Below are 16525 nucleotides of genomic sequence, written 5' to 3' on the forward strand. Positions count from 1 at the left end.
GGAGAACCCCCAGAACAGCATGCAAGGGGAGGAGATACTTCTGGCTTGCATGTAGAAATGCACTGCAAAGCCCAATCTTACTACTGGGGTCCCTTTTAGCTGGAAATGCCTGGAACCTTCTGTCCTAAAAGCATATATTGCTCCCACTACACGAGCCTCTGGCCTCTCCCCTTCATAAATGCAGCAGCGGACTAATATTTTCAAAACGGTAGTGCTTGTAATATATAGGGGATGGATATGCACCAGAGCCAGGCCAGGTTAAGACATGTTGAGGCTCTAAACTATGTTAAGTTTAAGAGGCCCATAAGCAATACAAAAAAGTGTATTAATCTAACAGAAAGGACAATGAAAATAGAAACAATAAAGTTTTATATGTGCAAATAAGTGAGGATGCAACTAAAAAGTAACATTTAAAAAATATTCTTTAGAGGCCTTGCGTAATCTGATGCCATAAGAACTGTAGTTTATTTAGTTTATGCATAAATCCAGCACTAATTTAAGTTCTACCTTAACTACCCCTAGAATCCAGCAAAAATGGAGCTTTAGGGGCAGTTCTAACAGGTGTATACATCATTCAAGTTCATAGTTGGTGTTTTGCATCTCCCTGTGTGGACAGATTCAACAGAAGAGTGCTGTACTTGAAATAATCCGCATGTTATCTCTGCAGAGTTTGATCTGTGTTGGCTGATTCAGACATGCAAGTCAGTGCTGCAGTTGTCAACTGCTGAATATGTGGGAAGGGGTGGCTCAGACCAAGAGCAATAAGTTTTGCATGCAGAAGGTCCTAGTTTCCCTCTCTGACATTTTCAGGTAGAGCTGGAAGGAATCAATACTGAGTTGGATGGGCCAGTATGATGCAGCTTCCAGTCCAAAAGCAGAGGAGATGACAGAGTGAATGCTCAATATTAACTTACAATGGTGACCAAGGATGCCATATGCACATCACCGCCAGCAGGGTTCATTGATGATTTACAGGTGACATCATAATTGCATCCCTGCTGAGTGAGCTTATCTGTTCTTAGTGCTATAGAGGAAGTACTGTGGGAGGAAGACGTGTGTAGGATCTGGGAAGAGAGGATACAAAGGAGGTAGACAGAGAAATCAAGGAAGGATGGAACTGAATGGCCTGAGGTGTAACAGCCCATGGATTTTCCCCAGGTATGACATGTTATTTTATAAGAATTAAAAAGGGAGTGGTGAATTTAATAGAATGCTAAACATAACATACTTCAAGCCATAAGCTTTCTTTCAGTTCATAAGCCTGAACTGAACCTGCAGTTGACACGCCTCATTGGAAAGCCGAACTACATTTTCCGGCAATAAAGTGGTCTGACTTTGCTCTATCAAGCCTGCTTTCTCAAGTGGAAAATATCAACAAGCCCTCAAGCTCAGTAATTTAGTGGAACTCCTTGAAGTGCTTACATTGTGCAGCAGGTGTGGTATGGTTGTGTGGAGTTATTGCATTGGGGAAAGAGATTCATTGCCTCTGCTCTCACATTTCCTCAGTTAGGCTTGGGAAGCTGAGAAATGGCATCTGTGTGATGACTTCTTCATGGCGCTGCTATAATGTGTATGGGTGGAACTGACTTTTATCTTTGCTGGGTAGAGTTTCTCTGCCAAAGTTTCCATGACATTCTCTCTCGGCTGGCAGCAACAGCTACTGGCATGGAAACTTTCCTTTTGAAGAGCAAGATCAACCATGGGATCAAATGCAGTGTGCTGCATAGTCATCACCTAGAGAATCTACCTAGTCTCTCCATGTGATAAGAAATAACACACCCATATGAAAGTTCCCATGTGGAGGAGCAGTTTCCCAGTACTACATTCTGGAGGTGTCCTGTGAAACAGGAGCAGAAGCATTGAAAAATTAAGGTGCCTCCTACCCACCCATATTCAGTCTCTGCAAATACTCCAGAAGGATACAAGGATGGATGGTATCAATGGACCTTTCACCCACCCACTCATTTGGCAAGCAGAAGGAGGAAGTTTGAGCTGGCAGGAGACCAAAAGGAGACCAGCAGAAGTGAGTAGAGGATAGCCTCCACTCAGTCCAACACACAACCCCACAGCCTAGCAAAATCAGGGCGTTGGACTGCAATCTGAAGGAGCTTCCATCCTAAACCCCAGCCAGAAGCCATACTGAAATGGATATAAATAATCTGGTTCATTCAAGAGTACTTTGAGCTGATTATACTACTTTGGCTTTGAAAGAAGGCTTCCTTCTTTCATGTGAGCTTCCCTAGAAATAATCAATAGGGATTGATGTAGTGAGGCATCACTGTGGAGCAACCCTCCCAATGCCAGTGTCGCCACTGCTCACCTAGATAGCACGTGGACGAGGCAGGGCGGTGGCAAGGTCAGGGCTGCGCTTCCGCTTATATGTCCATGCAGCCCCACCTCAGTGCCACCAAAGGTGCAGCGAAGCCAGTGTGGGGGGTACAGCTCCATGGCATTGTTCCACCATACCAGCCGCTATTGGAAATGCTTATTGAAGGCAATTAATTGATCTTTACATTCAATTAAGCCATTTTGTAGGGGTTTTTTATGTCCAATTACCTTGAATTAATGTAAATTGCCTTGAAATTACATACTTTATTAAACTTGTCATTGACAAAGTGTATTTTATTGCAAAGGATAAACAGGTCTAAGGAACTTGCGAGAGGCACAAGGTTTTTGATATAGAGGGACTGCCGTATGGCATTTGGCATCTGAAGGTATGGATGACAGTGATTGAAATGAGTGTGTATAGATAAGATCTACCAAGATGAGGAGTACTTCTCTCACTAGAAGGATTCCAGAAAGAAAAAGCAAGCAAGCCATGAAGGTCATTCCGCATTTGAAGTACAAAGTGGGAAGTGCTGTCTTTTGTGGGATGAAAGGGGCCTACTAAATTCTCCCTCAGAGCGCTGGCGCATTAATTCCTCTGTTCCCATGTTTGATCTTTCCCTGTGCCTGTTTTAGCGGTGAGGATCTTAAAAAACAAATTTTCTATTCACAACACCCAGTATGCCACTATTCAATAAAGCCCTTTACTGAAATAAGCAGTAGGCAGGAATGAATTGATTATGTCAAGTATGCTATTGAATAATATAATAGGCTCTTCTGTACTAAAATTATCTGAATTCTCACTAGGGGCAAAGACTTTGTTAGCCTATTCCCTTAAAAAAAAAATTTCCTCAGAGCAAAGGGCATGGTGACTGTTTCTTTCATCACTCCTTCTGCATCTATCTCGTGTGATGTGGGTGGAAGCTTTGTCAAAATGGATAACTTTCAGGTTGTGTTCTGGGATTGGAGGAATTATGGAAGATCTACAGCGTCTTGGTGTCAACACTGTATTCATTTGGGCACCTTGTTAAACTCTTTTTTATTTGTCCAGGAAATTCAAATTATTGTATTTTTTACTTATTTTTACTGGTTTTGTTCCTCTCAATTTTAATGTTGTGCCAGAGCCAGTCCTACCATTAGGCAGAGTGAGCATATCTTCCAAGTGTCCCTATTTTCCAGGGACAGTCCTGGAATTACAAAATCTATCCCAGCTTCTGATTTGATCCCGGAGTGTCAGGGTGTAATTTGGAGAGGAGAAGCAACTGCAGGGGTCACTATTCCTTCCCCAGCTTACTGCCCTACAATCCCCTCCACCAAAATCCTGCTCTCTGTTACTTCCCCTTGAGGCATGTGCTTTCATTGCCAAGCCAGAGGAGTCTCAGGGGACAGATTTTTTTCCTGTTTTTTCATGAGCTGAGCTAGATAGGCAATTGGGTAGCAGGAAGCTGTGATTTATTTTTCAGAAGGGAATGTTATGCTTTAACATTACAGTGGTACCTTGGTTACATACGCTTCAGGTTACAGACTCCACTAACCCAGAAATAGTACCTCAGGTTAAGAGCTTTGCTTCAGGATGAGAACAGAAATCGTGCTCCGGTGGCGCGGCAGCTGCAGGAGGCCCCATTAGCTAAAGTGGTGCTTCAGGTTAAGAACAGTTTCAGGTTAAGAACGGACCTCCGGAATGAATTAAGTACTTAACACGAGGTACCACTATATTGTATGCGTGTGTTTATGTTTTGTGTTTGTTTTAAATACAACAGGGGTCCTCAACCATTTTGAGGAACATGTGGATTTCTAAGATACAGTCACAGGCACTACAAAATATCAATTTTATGGAAGAAAAACCTGTGGTGCTCAGAATACCCATACTCCCCACTCCCAATAAAATAGACACAAAGAAAGCAGCTCTCAAAACAACAACAGGGAAGCTCCCCCTCCCGTAACCAACCCCTTCAAAACTCAATAAAAAAATTAATCACCCCATGTAGATGGGACCAAGGAGTTTATCTGAGGGTGCTGTACATGGTCCTGGGAATACTTCTGAATAAAAAGAAATAAGCAAAATTTCTAAAATTCCTAGTGTACCGTATGAATAACACTGAAGCAAAAATGCTACTGAGGGCAATGCTCTTTCCAAATATAGTGCATTATTTAGCCTTCGGGTTGGTATATTTACTTTCTAGCTGATACTGTTATGGTCAGTTTTACACAGGGAGGGGAATTCTGTACCAGAATGTGACTTAATCACAAATTATGTGCCATGTACACGATACTGTATGTAATGTTTGCTGATAAAGATAAAGTTAACTTGGGCCCCAATACATTGCTTTAGCAGCTACCCACACAGCTTTTTTAAAGCAGCCCACAGCGGAAAATGAAACGTTTTGTCTTACAAAATAGTTGTTTCAAATTATTTTTTGTGGCAGTTTAGAACTTGTTCTGCAGAATGGGACTCCAAAGATCCACTGGATACATTTGAGGCACATCCAATGCACATTTAAAACACAGGACTTTCCCCCCCAAAGTATTCTGGGAACTGGAGTTTGTTATGGGTGCTGGGAATTGTAGCACTGTGAGGGGAAACTACCATTCCCATGTTTCTTTGGGAAAAGTCATAGAACCATATTTAAATGTGTGGTTCTGCCCTAAGGAAACAGTGTTTTTTGTTTTTTGTGCAGTGTGAAGTGGCTTACTACTCAGTTTTGCTCCGTTGGTGAGTATAGCCAGATGTGTGGCAAAGTCTGGAGATTATTTATACCACTCTTTGAGGATCAGGCCCTGCCTCCATCTGAACTGACTTCATTGCCATAAATGTACATTTCTAGAGCAAACAAGGTTATCTGGCACTAATAATTCTTCCAGTGGGGAAAATCATCCCAGCAAAGTGCCCCAGGCTTCCTATAAATTATATTTTACTCAGTCTGTAGGTTAGATGTTTCCTTTCATGCAAACATCAAGAGATATTTGTAAAACAAGTCTGAAGTTTCCTACTAATGAAATATGGTGCTTAAGAAAGCAGGACTGTTTTAATGAGTTTGTAAGATATATGCTGCCTTTTAGATCAGGGTATGATGAGAATAAAATAACTCGCATTAAGATCTGGAGATTTGCAGTATTTTAAAAAAATGTATAACAAATAAGAAATTTGAAAGAAACAAGAATTAGAGAAGATGTAGCATACTCTTGAAATTGCAAGTCTATGTTGCTCAGACTAAAAGTTGCTACTACCGCCATAGCTGGGAGAGCAGCAAAGCAGCAGCACCCCATCTTACAAATACCACAATTGCTGTAGATTTATGTAAGTTTTAAAACCAATTTAATTTTCATGGCTTTCTACAAAAAAATGGTGGGGATTGTAGATTGCCCACTGCAATACAGCTTCCTGCCCAACAGCTGCTGAGCAGGGTAGTACGGCGACTAGACCTAATGGTCAGGGTTTCCTTTACCTTTACTTACTTAAAGATGCCATAGTCTCTAGGTAGAGCAGTGCAGGAGATCACTGACTGTACTGTATACATTGTCCAGAAGCACACTGACTTCCTGTTACTTGGGTATATGTACAGTGACTTGCATGTATGGCTTGGGCATCTGATTGGTGGCTTGTGTACTAACCAATTCTGACAAATGGCAGCTTTTAAAACCATCAGGGATTAAATAGCATGCACTAGCCATTCACACTGAAATATGTCTCATGTTGTTTGAACTCACCTTTAGTCATTTAAAGGTGATAAAAGAACTGCATAAGCAAACAGTGTAATCGGGTACCCCTCAGAAGGAAATAATAAAATGGAAAGTAAACACAGAGCAAACTATAACATGAGTGAATATGTGTTCAGTACATTTCTATGATGAGCAGCAGGTGTGAACTGTGTTTCACTATGCTGGCTTTAGGCTAGATTGTGTACTCCTCACAGCAGGAGTTATCCTTTGCTTATGTTATACAATATTACACCATACACACTTATCACACTAATTAATAATAGGTAGCCTAGCAATTCGAAAGCATGCCAAAAAAGTGCAAGTAGATAAATAGGTTCCACTCCGGTGGGAAGGTAAACGGTGTTTCCATGTGCTGCTCTGGTTTTGCTGTTCCGTTGTGCCAGAAGTGGCTTAGTCATGCTGGCCACATGACCCGGAAAAACTGTCTGCAGACAAATGCTAGCTCCCTCGGCCTATAAAGCGAGATGAGCGCCGCAACCCCATAGTTGTCTGTGACTGGACTTAACTGCCAGGGGTCCTTTACCTTTAGCCTTCGCTTAAATAAATATCCACAATTTACTCAGATCATGTGTTCCCTGCAGAAGAGCTCTGTGTAACTCAGAAGCGTGCAGAATTTCACAAACAGTGTGTCTTACGTTAGCCTCACAGTTTACTCTTTTCTGGGGCCAGTGTGCCACAGCCACTACAGATAGGGCTGGGAGAGGCCCCTGACTGAAACTCTGAAGAGCCACTGCCAGGTAAGATAAACAATACTGGGACTAGGTGGACCAATATTTTGATTCTGTATAAGGCAGCTTCCTATATTCCTATGGCCACCCTACTACCTTCTTTGATTTTGCGCGCGCGCACACACACACACACACACACACACACACTGCAGAGTGGTCCTCCGTTAGGGAACACTTGGCAGCAGAGTCCCTTTGCACTCATTTCTTGCTTTTGGGCATCCCATAGGCATCTGGTTGGCCACTGGAAGCAGAATGCTGGACTAAAATAAGGCTTTGGTCTGATCCCTCAGGGCTCGTATGTTCATATCAAGGAGCAATCTTCTAACAATTAGTTCCCATTGAGAGATAGCACCTGAATATCTCAGGCTATTAACATTCCATTGCCAAGTCCAAGATTATGGCCAGGCATTACCTTAAGGCAAACCCACAGTGATAGTTCTATTAACAGAATTCTGATAACATAATAATATCCAGAGGCTGAGCCACGTTCGACTGTTGCACTAAAAACAATAAAGAGTCTTTTGACTCCTTAAAGGCTGAACTTTCTGGCATAAACTTCCCTAGACGACACAGCCAATCAGATCCACAATCAATCAGAAGTATATAAATGGTGGCAAGCTACAATAGCAGTGGTAAGCAGTGAGATCAGGGAAAAATGAAATGCAAGAATTACAGACAGTGACAATTGAACCAGAGGTAGAATGCATGCAAAACACAGAAAGTGACCCCTTAAGAAAGCGTGATTGCTTTGCTGACTTAGTTAACATTTATAGTGGAAAACTTGCTTCTCTGTTCAGGCCAAGATGAATAGTTTAACTTCTTGATTGATTGTAATTTTGCATTCTCACCCTGAAGTGTCCCTTTGAAATTCTTTTGCTCGAGTATGGCCACTTCATGTTCAGCAGCAGAGTGCCCAGGTAGATTGAAAAATGTTGTTCCACTGGCTTATGAATATTGCCATTTTCATGTCAAATTTGGATCCATTGGTTCTTTAGTGTGTAGATTGGTCTGTTTTTCCTGTGTACAACACAGAAGGACTTTGCTGACAGATGATGATATACATTACACTTAAATACAGGAGTATATTTGCCTGCTTAATATATTGGGCATTCATATATGTTGTCCTTTTTTTGTCATTTCAGCACCAGTTAAAGTCTTACAATAATTCAGGCTTTTGTTGGTTATCAGTCCCATAAATGAGTCCATGTGTGGCTCCAAACTATTTTTATAGATGGTAATTTTGAGGATTTGTCATGGGTTTTTTTTTATTTGTTCTTTTGATAGTATTGGAACTATTCAGATTTTAATTGCTTCTGCCTCTCTCTGGGTTCTTAGGATAAAGTGTGCACTAAAATATAGTAGTACGAAGCTAAGTTGCAACCTGGCAGGCAGGGACAATCTTCTTGTTATGATCTTAATGTACAGTATGCTGCTGTGGGAGCCTTTTTGGCTGAAGAGTGAAAACCCTTCAAATATTTAAATTAAATAGATACAGTAATGCAAACTATTTGTCTATCTACTAGAATTATCTACTCTGACTGGCAACAGGTTGTCTCCATGGCTCAGGGGTTTGACATCACTTATTGCTTGATATTTAACTAGAAATGTCAAGGATTAAACCAGGGACCCTCTGCATATTGTCCTGTTTCATGTGATACTGAAGCCAGCTGTCCCAAAGCCAATCACAGGGTCAATCAGAAAGGCCAGGCCAGGTCATGGTCCAAAGTCAAATTCCAGGGGAACACAAAAAATGCAGGTTTCAGGAGAAGTCAGTGGTCAATGCAACTTTCCCACTTTTGATTAGGTATCTTTTTAGTGTCACTGTGAGTCTTCACATTAATTGTGCTCTTCATTTAGACTTCTTTCACTTTCCCAGAAATATTTCTTCAAATGAATATTTACTTCTGCAGCAGCTTTTGTGCCCCGAAAAGCCTGATCAAAGTTTATGCATGCTGTCTGTTTGGAGAGAAAAATGTCTCTGCAATTCTCTTTGTCTGCAGTTATTTTGGTATGCTTGATGGGGCATCAACACCCACACAACATCTCAGCAAAACGTGTATCATGTGCAGAGCTATTAGCCATGTATTAGTGCTTACCCATCCACCTTCCACTGCTCCTGGCATGATTTTCCAGATGGTCAGGCTACTAATGTGCTGCATGTACATAGCTAGAATGCTCTGCTGACAAGCAAGGAGGGCATGCAAGATTAATATTGTTGGCTGCCTTCCACGGCTGTGCCAAGCAGGACTGAGCTCAAGGGAGGAATCTCAGTGGCTGTAATCAGGAGGACCAAACTGTCCACACTCTGGTTTTGCTCAAGAGTGTACATTCTTTAAAGATGCAAGAGGCATTAATCGAGTTCAGCTATCCATTCTAGCCAGGCAACAACACTTGGGGTGAGAAGCTGCACCAGTGCGGGGTGGGGCCTGGGGAGAGTTTTGAGGACCGGCAGAGATCCTCCCATCTGAAGTTCCCCACCCCTACTTTGGATGAACTTGTCTTTAGACAAATGAAGCCTTTAACAGTGCATTCCTATCCATGTCTTCTCATAAATCTTACAGTGTGCAATGGGGTTTACTCACTACTAGACTGCAGCCTTGTGAATCATACCTCAGCTTTCTTCACATTAAATTCCAAAAGCCATTTCTTCTATTGATTGATTGATTGATTTTTACAATAATTTCTAGACTGCTTTTCAATAGGAGGAGAGAGTGATCTGTCGCTCGAATCCTGCTTGCAAGCTTTCCACAGGCATCTGATTGGCCACTGTGAGAAGAGGGGGCTGGACTAGGTGGGCCATTGGCCTGATCCATCAGGCTCCTCTTACGTTCTTAATATAAATTCACAAAGTCCAGAATACAATAGAAGCCTGATCAGCAAACGGTAGAGTTTTCATTCCCTTTTTGCACATTAACGTTCAAGACAAATCCATCTTTCAAGGTTGAGCAAGAAGAGTAATTTAAACCGATACTTTAGGAGTTCCTCAAAAGTTTATGTGTCTATGACACTTGCATAGCCTGAGGCTGTTGTACCACTCATAAAAGTACACCACGTAGGCAGCTGAAGAATCCACAGAACAGATCTGTGATGGACTAAGTTGGCTTTTGAATTCCCAAGATGAGGGCTCTCCACAGAGAATGCCATGTCCCCAGATGACTACCTTCCTATCAAATAAGTATTTGCAAAACATGGAATGTGAATTATGCAAAGTACTTCTGTTCCTTCAATGCTATGGACATACCAATATATCTACTACTAGTGCTTGGTGAAGTGAAGGTGTTGAAATAATCTGCAAAATAAATATTTCAGTGGTGATATTCATTAGAATATTCTATCTGGATTCTGTAAACTGCCCTGAAAGCTCCACTGAAGGGCAATTGTAATATTAGTTGAACCAGACAGTAGTGTTTATATTTAAAAATCATTTTAGTTGAATTTTTATTATTTTTGTACACCGCTTTGTAAACATGCATTGAAAAGCAGCATAGACGCATTTCAAATGGATGGGCAAAAAATACCGTAATTTTTGAATTGAATACAAAGAAAACTAAAAAGGGAATTAAAAACTGTTTGGAATTTGTAGGAAATGATTATTCGCTCCCTATTTAAAATTCTCTACTAGTGTCAGCCCTCTTAAAGTGATAGGGACCTGTAGTAGTGATACACTCCTGAACATGACTCTTATTGTGGGGCAGGGAATAGCAAATTTACATTACTGTTTGTATAAGTCTAACCTCCCAGATACATGTACATTCATACAATTTGTTCAGCCTCAGTCTTACAAATATATGTTCTGCATTGGCCCAAAATCCCTCCACAGTATTGCCTTTGCTTTTCAGCACTATTGAGATTACCCAGAAGTTGCCACTGCCAGTCTGTGCTGCACTCTTGCCCTGAAAACTGCGCTTTTTCAGGGCCACGCAGGATCTAGACCCGAAAAAATCACTTGGGAGGGGGGGACGAGAGTGAAGTGCAGGTCACGGGACTCGCCTGGGAGCAGTGGCGTAGCGTGGGGGGTGCAGGGGGGGTTAGGGTTAGGGTTAGGGGGCGCAAATCCACGGGTTAGGGGGTGCAAATTACTTGCCTTGCCCCGGGTGCTGACAACCCACGCTACGCCACTGCCTGGGAGTGCATTCTGACTGACGCATGTCTCATTTTGGGATGTATCTCAATTCACTTGGGGAAGTCCTACTGAAGATGAGCCCTTCTCACTGAGAAGGAGACCACCCCCCAAAAATTTTTTTAGCTTCCATCACACAAATGCTTGAATCTTCTGCTTGAGCCATTTGAAAGGGCCTATGGTTTGACCCCAGTTTAGGAAGGATCCTAGTAAGGAAGAACATTTTTAAACAAGTGATACGGCCCTCATAAGGTAATAATGGATCACAGCAGGATCTGCCTGGCAAAACACGCAATCTGAAAAAAAGCAGCTTTGCGGTGGCTGGTTTCAGTCACAGTACGGACTTACTGGCAAAAGAAGACATTACAACCCACCAGCGAAACGAAACACAAACAGGTCCTACCACTTCTAAGGCCAACTGGGCAAGAGCCCCAGAGCATGAATGTTCCAGAAGAATAAAGGGGGATTTTCTCTTTGTGAAGAGTCCAGACAACTCTCACATTCCATTAGCAAATCGAATCTCTAGGATGAAACTTACATGTAATTCTTGGCTAAAACATGACTTTCACAAGCAAACCAAGTCAAATGGAGCAGCTAGGTAATTTCCAGGATTTGGGTGACTTTCATTTCTTTAAAGGTTCAAATCCTTCAAGATGGCCCTAATGCATGTAGTATTTTCAGATGCAATCCTAAAGGCCCTCTCACATCCGACATCCTACCAGGCTCTGGCCCAGTACCTGCTTTCCCATCTATCCCAGTACCTGATGGGCAGAGGCTCCTCAAGATCTTAGACAAAGAGAGAGGTCTTTCACATCGCCTGCTGGATATTTTTTAACAGGAGATTCCAGGGATTGCAAACCCTTTATCTATATGCAGCTTTGTACAATAGTGCTGTGGGCGCTCTCCTTGCTCCACATGGGGACACTGCAGCGGCAAGGCCAAGTCTTGCATTGGGTGGCTTAATTTTCATGAAAAGGGTTCCTGCAAGAGCACGGGGAGGGTACAATGAGTTCCTCTGCACCGATCATGCAGAGAAGCAGCCCGTGGTCAGAAACACACACTCCAGGGAGCCTTTTACATTATAGAATTTCTCCCGCAACACCCCCGCCAAAACGGGTATTTTGCAGGTTCTATTTAGAAGTGAAAAGCAGCCGCTTGTTCAGCAATTGCATATACCGTTTAAAAAGGTAGCAAAAAAATAATAAAACAGGTGCTTCCCAAAGCAGCTCTTGGGTACAGTTATTTAATTATTAACACAGTTGCATTGCTAGAGTGGGGGTTGCAGAGGTGTTTTTTAAAGCACCCTTCAGACTTTGCCCTTAACCCTTTAGCAAGCCAAAGTAAACACAGGTTCTGCTGTTTGGATGCTGTCATCAGGTCCTGTTTGATGACTGTGCTCACTAGCAGTGCTAATGCGTTCTCTCTTTTCTCTCACCACCACGGAGTCCCTGGGAACTCGTGTCCCTCCGTGTATCTCTGAACACCAGTTGTTGGGAATCACAAGTGGAGAGAGCACTGTGGCACTCAGGTCCTGCTTGCAGGCTTCTCACAGACATGAGGTTGGTCACTGTGTGAACAGGATGTTGGATGAAATGGTCCTTTGGTCTGATTCAGCAGAGATCTTCCTATGCTGCTTGCCTGCATTGGCAAGTGGCATGGAAGGCAGACGTTTTCTGAATGCCTCAGCTACTACATACCATATTTTTCGCTCTATAAGATGCACCAGACCACAAGACGCACCTAGTTTTTGGAGGAGGAAAACAAGAAAAAAAATATTCTGAATCTCAGAATCCAGAACAGCAAGAGGGATTGCTGCGCAGTGAGAGCAGCAATCCCTCTTACTGTTCTGGCATCTGTGATAGCTGTGCAGCCTGCATTCACTCCATAAGACGCACACACATTTTGCCTTACTTTTTAGGAGGGAAAAAGTGAGTCTAATAGAGCAAAAAATACGGTATTTAACTCGAATGGCAATTTTACACACATTTACTTGGAAGTAAGCCCTATTAAACATTGGTAGAACATCCAAGTAAACGTGAACAAGATCAGCATTCTCATGTTGACTTTAGAAAGTTTAGAGTGTTCTGTGATTTTACAGAACGGTGCTAAATTAGGTATGAAGGCCCATTTGCTACTTTCAAGAACAATGTAAAGTGTAATTAACTCATTTATCCTGTGTTGTTTATTTATTTAGGACGTTCCCATGCTACCCTTCAGTAGAAACTCTCAGGTTGGCATAAAATAATACAGTGGAAACAAATAAATGTGTAAAACATTAGAAGAGTAAAACAGCAGAAGTAGCAATTAAAATTAATTGTTATTTATGAAGGGCACAGTCCATTGCAATGTTCTGCGCAAGCAGCATTAAAATTAATAGAAGTTGCAATTAATAGAAGAGAGCATAATGGATTGTGCCATTTAAGTCACATGAGTAACAATGCTTTCCTTAAAATGCAAATACAACCGCCCCTACAACTGCAAAAGGTCATTAAAATTATATATTTCAGCACTAAACTTATTGACAGGAATAAGAAACTTAGGCTGAGGACAGCTGCCCCCTTGAAAGTGGAAAGTGTGAGATGAAAGAGCTGAACATCTGTAATGTTGGCATTTTCATTTTCACATTTTGTGTGAACTCTTTTTATCCTCTGCTGAAGAATTCTCTGTTGGCACTTAATTACTGCCAGGTATAATAATGACAGTGTTGTTTTGTTGGCGGCACACACATAAAATAAAATAAAATAAGAATGATTGTGCTTGTACTTAAGAAATTTAAGATTCCTGGGGCAAATAACTGTTTTTCTTCAAATACTGATGCAACCAACCTTACTTAAAGCTGCACAAAGAAGTCAGGGAGGAACAGGTTTGGCTCTCTTTGTTGCCCAGAAAATGCTAGGAGCAAACCTTCCTGGCAGCAGGTTATCAAGTTACAAGCATTACATCATCAGAATATGTTCTCATTTGCAGAACTGTGGCCTGAAGCCATTTCACAGTTGGTTGCTGAGTGGTGCAAAGTTGTGCCCTTATAGCAGTTAACTCTTTCATGGGATATGATCCAGAAGAGCTGGTGTTAAGCCATAATAGGAGGAAGTGAACCACAGTGGGGGGACAACACACTTTAAAGGGAGCTTGTTTGTTCTTGAGGTGTGTAAACTTTTGTAGGCAATTGCCTTCTTCATTGGATTCGTGCCATGGAAAAGGGAGTGTTAACACATTAAGTTAAATAAATCACAAACTAAAACGGAATGCACATGCCTCAAGCCTCTGTCGAAGTGAGGCTACCTGCTTTCCAAAAGCAGAAATTGGAGGGTTTCTACTCAGACACATGTGATTTGAGCTGCAGGTTCCTGCAGTGTTCCATTCTTTTTAACATTTAAACGTGAAATGCCCTCCTATCAGAGATATGCCTGGCACCGATATTGTATTATTTCTGGTGCCAGGTTAAAACTCTTTAAAAATTTGCCCAGACACTTTCAATTACGGGATTCTTTTACCTAGTTGAATAGTTTAATCTTCTCAGTTTTATTGCTGTATTTCGTACTGTATTTGTAGATTAAAAGGTAGAACAGTTGCCTTGATCACGATGCCACCTCACTGCTGCCCACTCCTCTAGCCACAAGACTGCTTCCATTTCCTCTGTGGATTCCACATAGGGGACATTGGTGTCTCTTCCTGCCTCTCTCCCTGCTGTGTGTGTGAGGTCTCACCTACCCACCCATGTGCCAATAGCAGACTTTTATAAGATGCAGGGGTGGAAGGATAAGTAAGGGGCTTTCTGGCATGGAGGGTGCCTCATGCTGAGAGCCCTCATAAATGTAGGCTTGGGTTTTGAATGCCAGCTGTCAGAGACTGGCAGGGCTTTGACATGTGTGTGGTGGAGGCAAGGGACCTAGACAGTGACCCAGGAGAAGGATCCAGTAATTTATGGGGTTTGATGCAGGAGCCAGTGCAGATAGGAGAGTCAGGGCAGTCCAAGGTGGAAGATGTGGTGGAAGAAGGAGAGTTGGTTCAAGCGAGGGACAGGTCAGTAGATTTCCCACCTTCTACTGCCCCATTGTCTCCTAGAACCAGGAGGGGCTTCCAAATACCTGCACCTCCCCACCTCAGAAGGAGGATGGGGAATCCCCAACATAGAAGCATATTACATTGCCAACCAAATACGCCATATAATCCCATATATACTAGAAGATGAGACAAAACAATGGGTACACCTAGAGAGGGACACAATTGAAAATACCTGCACCACAACATACCCACTCCTCCCAAACAAACTAAAGAAAATTCCCACAACACTTAACAGGTACACACAGACCATGCTCAAAGCATGGAAAACACAAATAGGCAAACTATCCCCAACCCCATCCCCACTAATCCCCCTGGCGTACCACCCATTATTCCACCATGCAGCACAAAACCTCCAGATAAAAACCTGGCGAACCAAAGGCTTATATCGCCTAATAGACTTTTATAAAAATAACAAACCCTTGTCAACACAAGAAATACAAGACAAACTAGAAGACACCCAAATGCCCTGGTTAACACAACACCAACTACATGCCCTCTTAAACAACCCAACAGTAAAATCAGCAGCAACTAGACCCCTGACAACCTTTGAAAACCTCCTCCTAACAACAAAGGGAAACGGTAAAGGGGCGGTATCCGCAATATACAAAATACTACTCCAAAACCCCGCAAATCCCCTAGACGCAATCAAAAAACAATGGGAGAATGACATAGGCTATGAGATTAACCCCACTCAATGGACCAGAATGTGGTCTAAACCCCCCTTTAAATCCATATCAACGAAAAGAAAAGAACTCACACTGAAACTCACCTACAGGTGGTACCTAACACCAAGGAAACTAGCGCTAATACACCCAGGAACCTCACCAAAATGCTGGAGAGGGTGCACCTCCACAGGCACATACCTCCACATGTGGTGGGAGTGTCCCAAAATCCAACTATTCTGGACAACAGCCATACAAGAAATATGTAAAATAACTAAACAAGTATTAGACGTCACCCCAGAATTGGCCCTACTAAACATCTTCCAAGACAACAATGCCCATTTACACCACAAAGAACTCATAACCCACCTACTTTCAGCAGCCAGAAACACCATAACCAGACACTGGAGAGACCTGTCAGGAGTAAGCATGGACCAATGGTACCAAATAGTATGGGAAACAGCCCTCCTAGAAAAATTAACTAATAAACTGAAACTGACACGGGGACAAACAGAAGAAGACACCTTCACCCCGGTATGGCTCCCCTTTATCACATACACAGCCCAACAGGACGACAATAATCCACCAACAGCATACAAATCAATATGGCTAACCTGATCCAAAACACCCACCCACCTCACTCACACACGAAAACAAAGATCACCACAGCCAATCACAAACAAACAATCACACCCTAGGCCAACCCCAACCTCTCTCACCACCAAAGGAACACAAGTGAACAACACAAGCACGCTGACACCAAACTCTACATACATTAAGCATAACAGAAACACCGCTACCTGACCCCACCCCCATCCATCTCCCCTCCCTCCACCCCCTTTCTTTTTTCTTCTTTTTTTTTCCTCTCCCTAATGCCTCATCAAATGAAACAGATTTGTAAAAAT

General features: G+C 42.4%; 1 protein-coding gene across 3 annotated transcripts in view; it reads left to right on the forward strand.

Moving 5' to 3' along the window:
* The first annotated feature begins 1006 nt into the window (after positions 1 to 1006).
* Positions 1007 to 16525, forward strand: part of SPATA13 (spermatogenesis associated 13) — a 102625-nt gene continuing 87106 nt past the window's right edge. For all 3 annotated transcript variants that reach the window (XR_014546983.1, XM_083608989.1, XM_083608998.1), the window contains exon 1: positions 1007 to 1158. Coding sequence is in view for 2 of the 3 variants with exons in the window: in XM_083608989.1 (XP_083465115.1) it covers positions 1144 to 1158 (15 nt within the window). In the remaining variant the exon portion in view is untranslated. The remainder of the gene's footprint in view (positions 1159 to 16525) is intronic.

Source organism: Podarcis filfolensis (assembly GCF_964270895.1).
Source record: "Podarcis filfolensis genome assembly, chromosome: 4".
Classification (NCBI taxonomy): Eukaryota; Metazoa; Chordata; class Lepidosauria; order Squamata; family Lacertidae; genus Podarcis; species Podarcis filfolensis.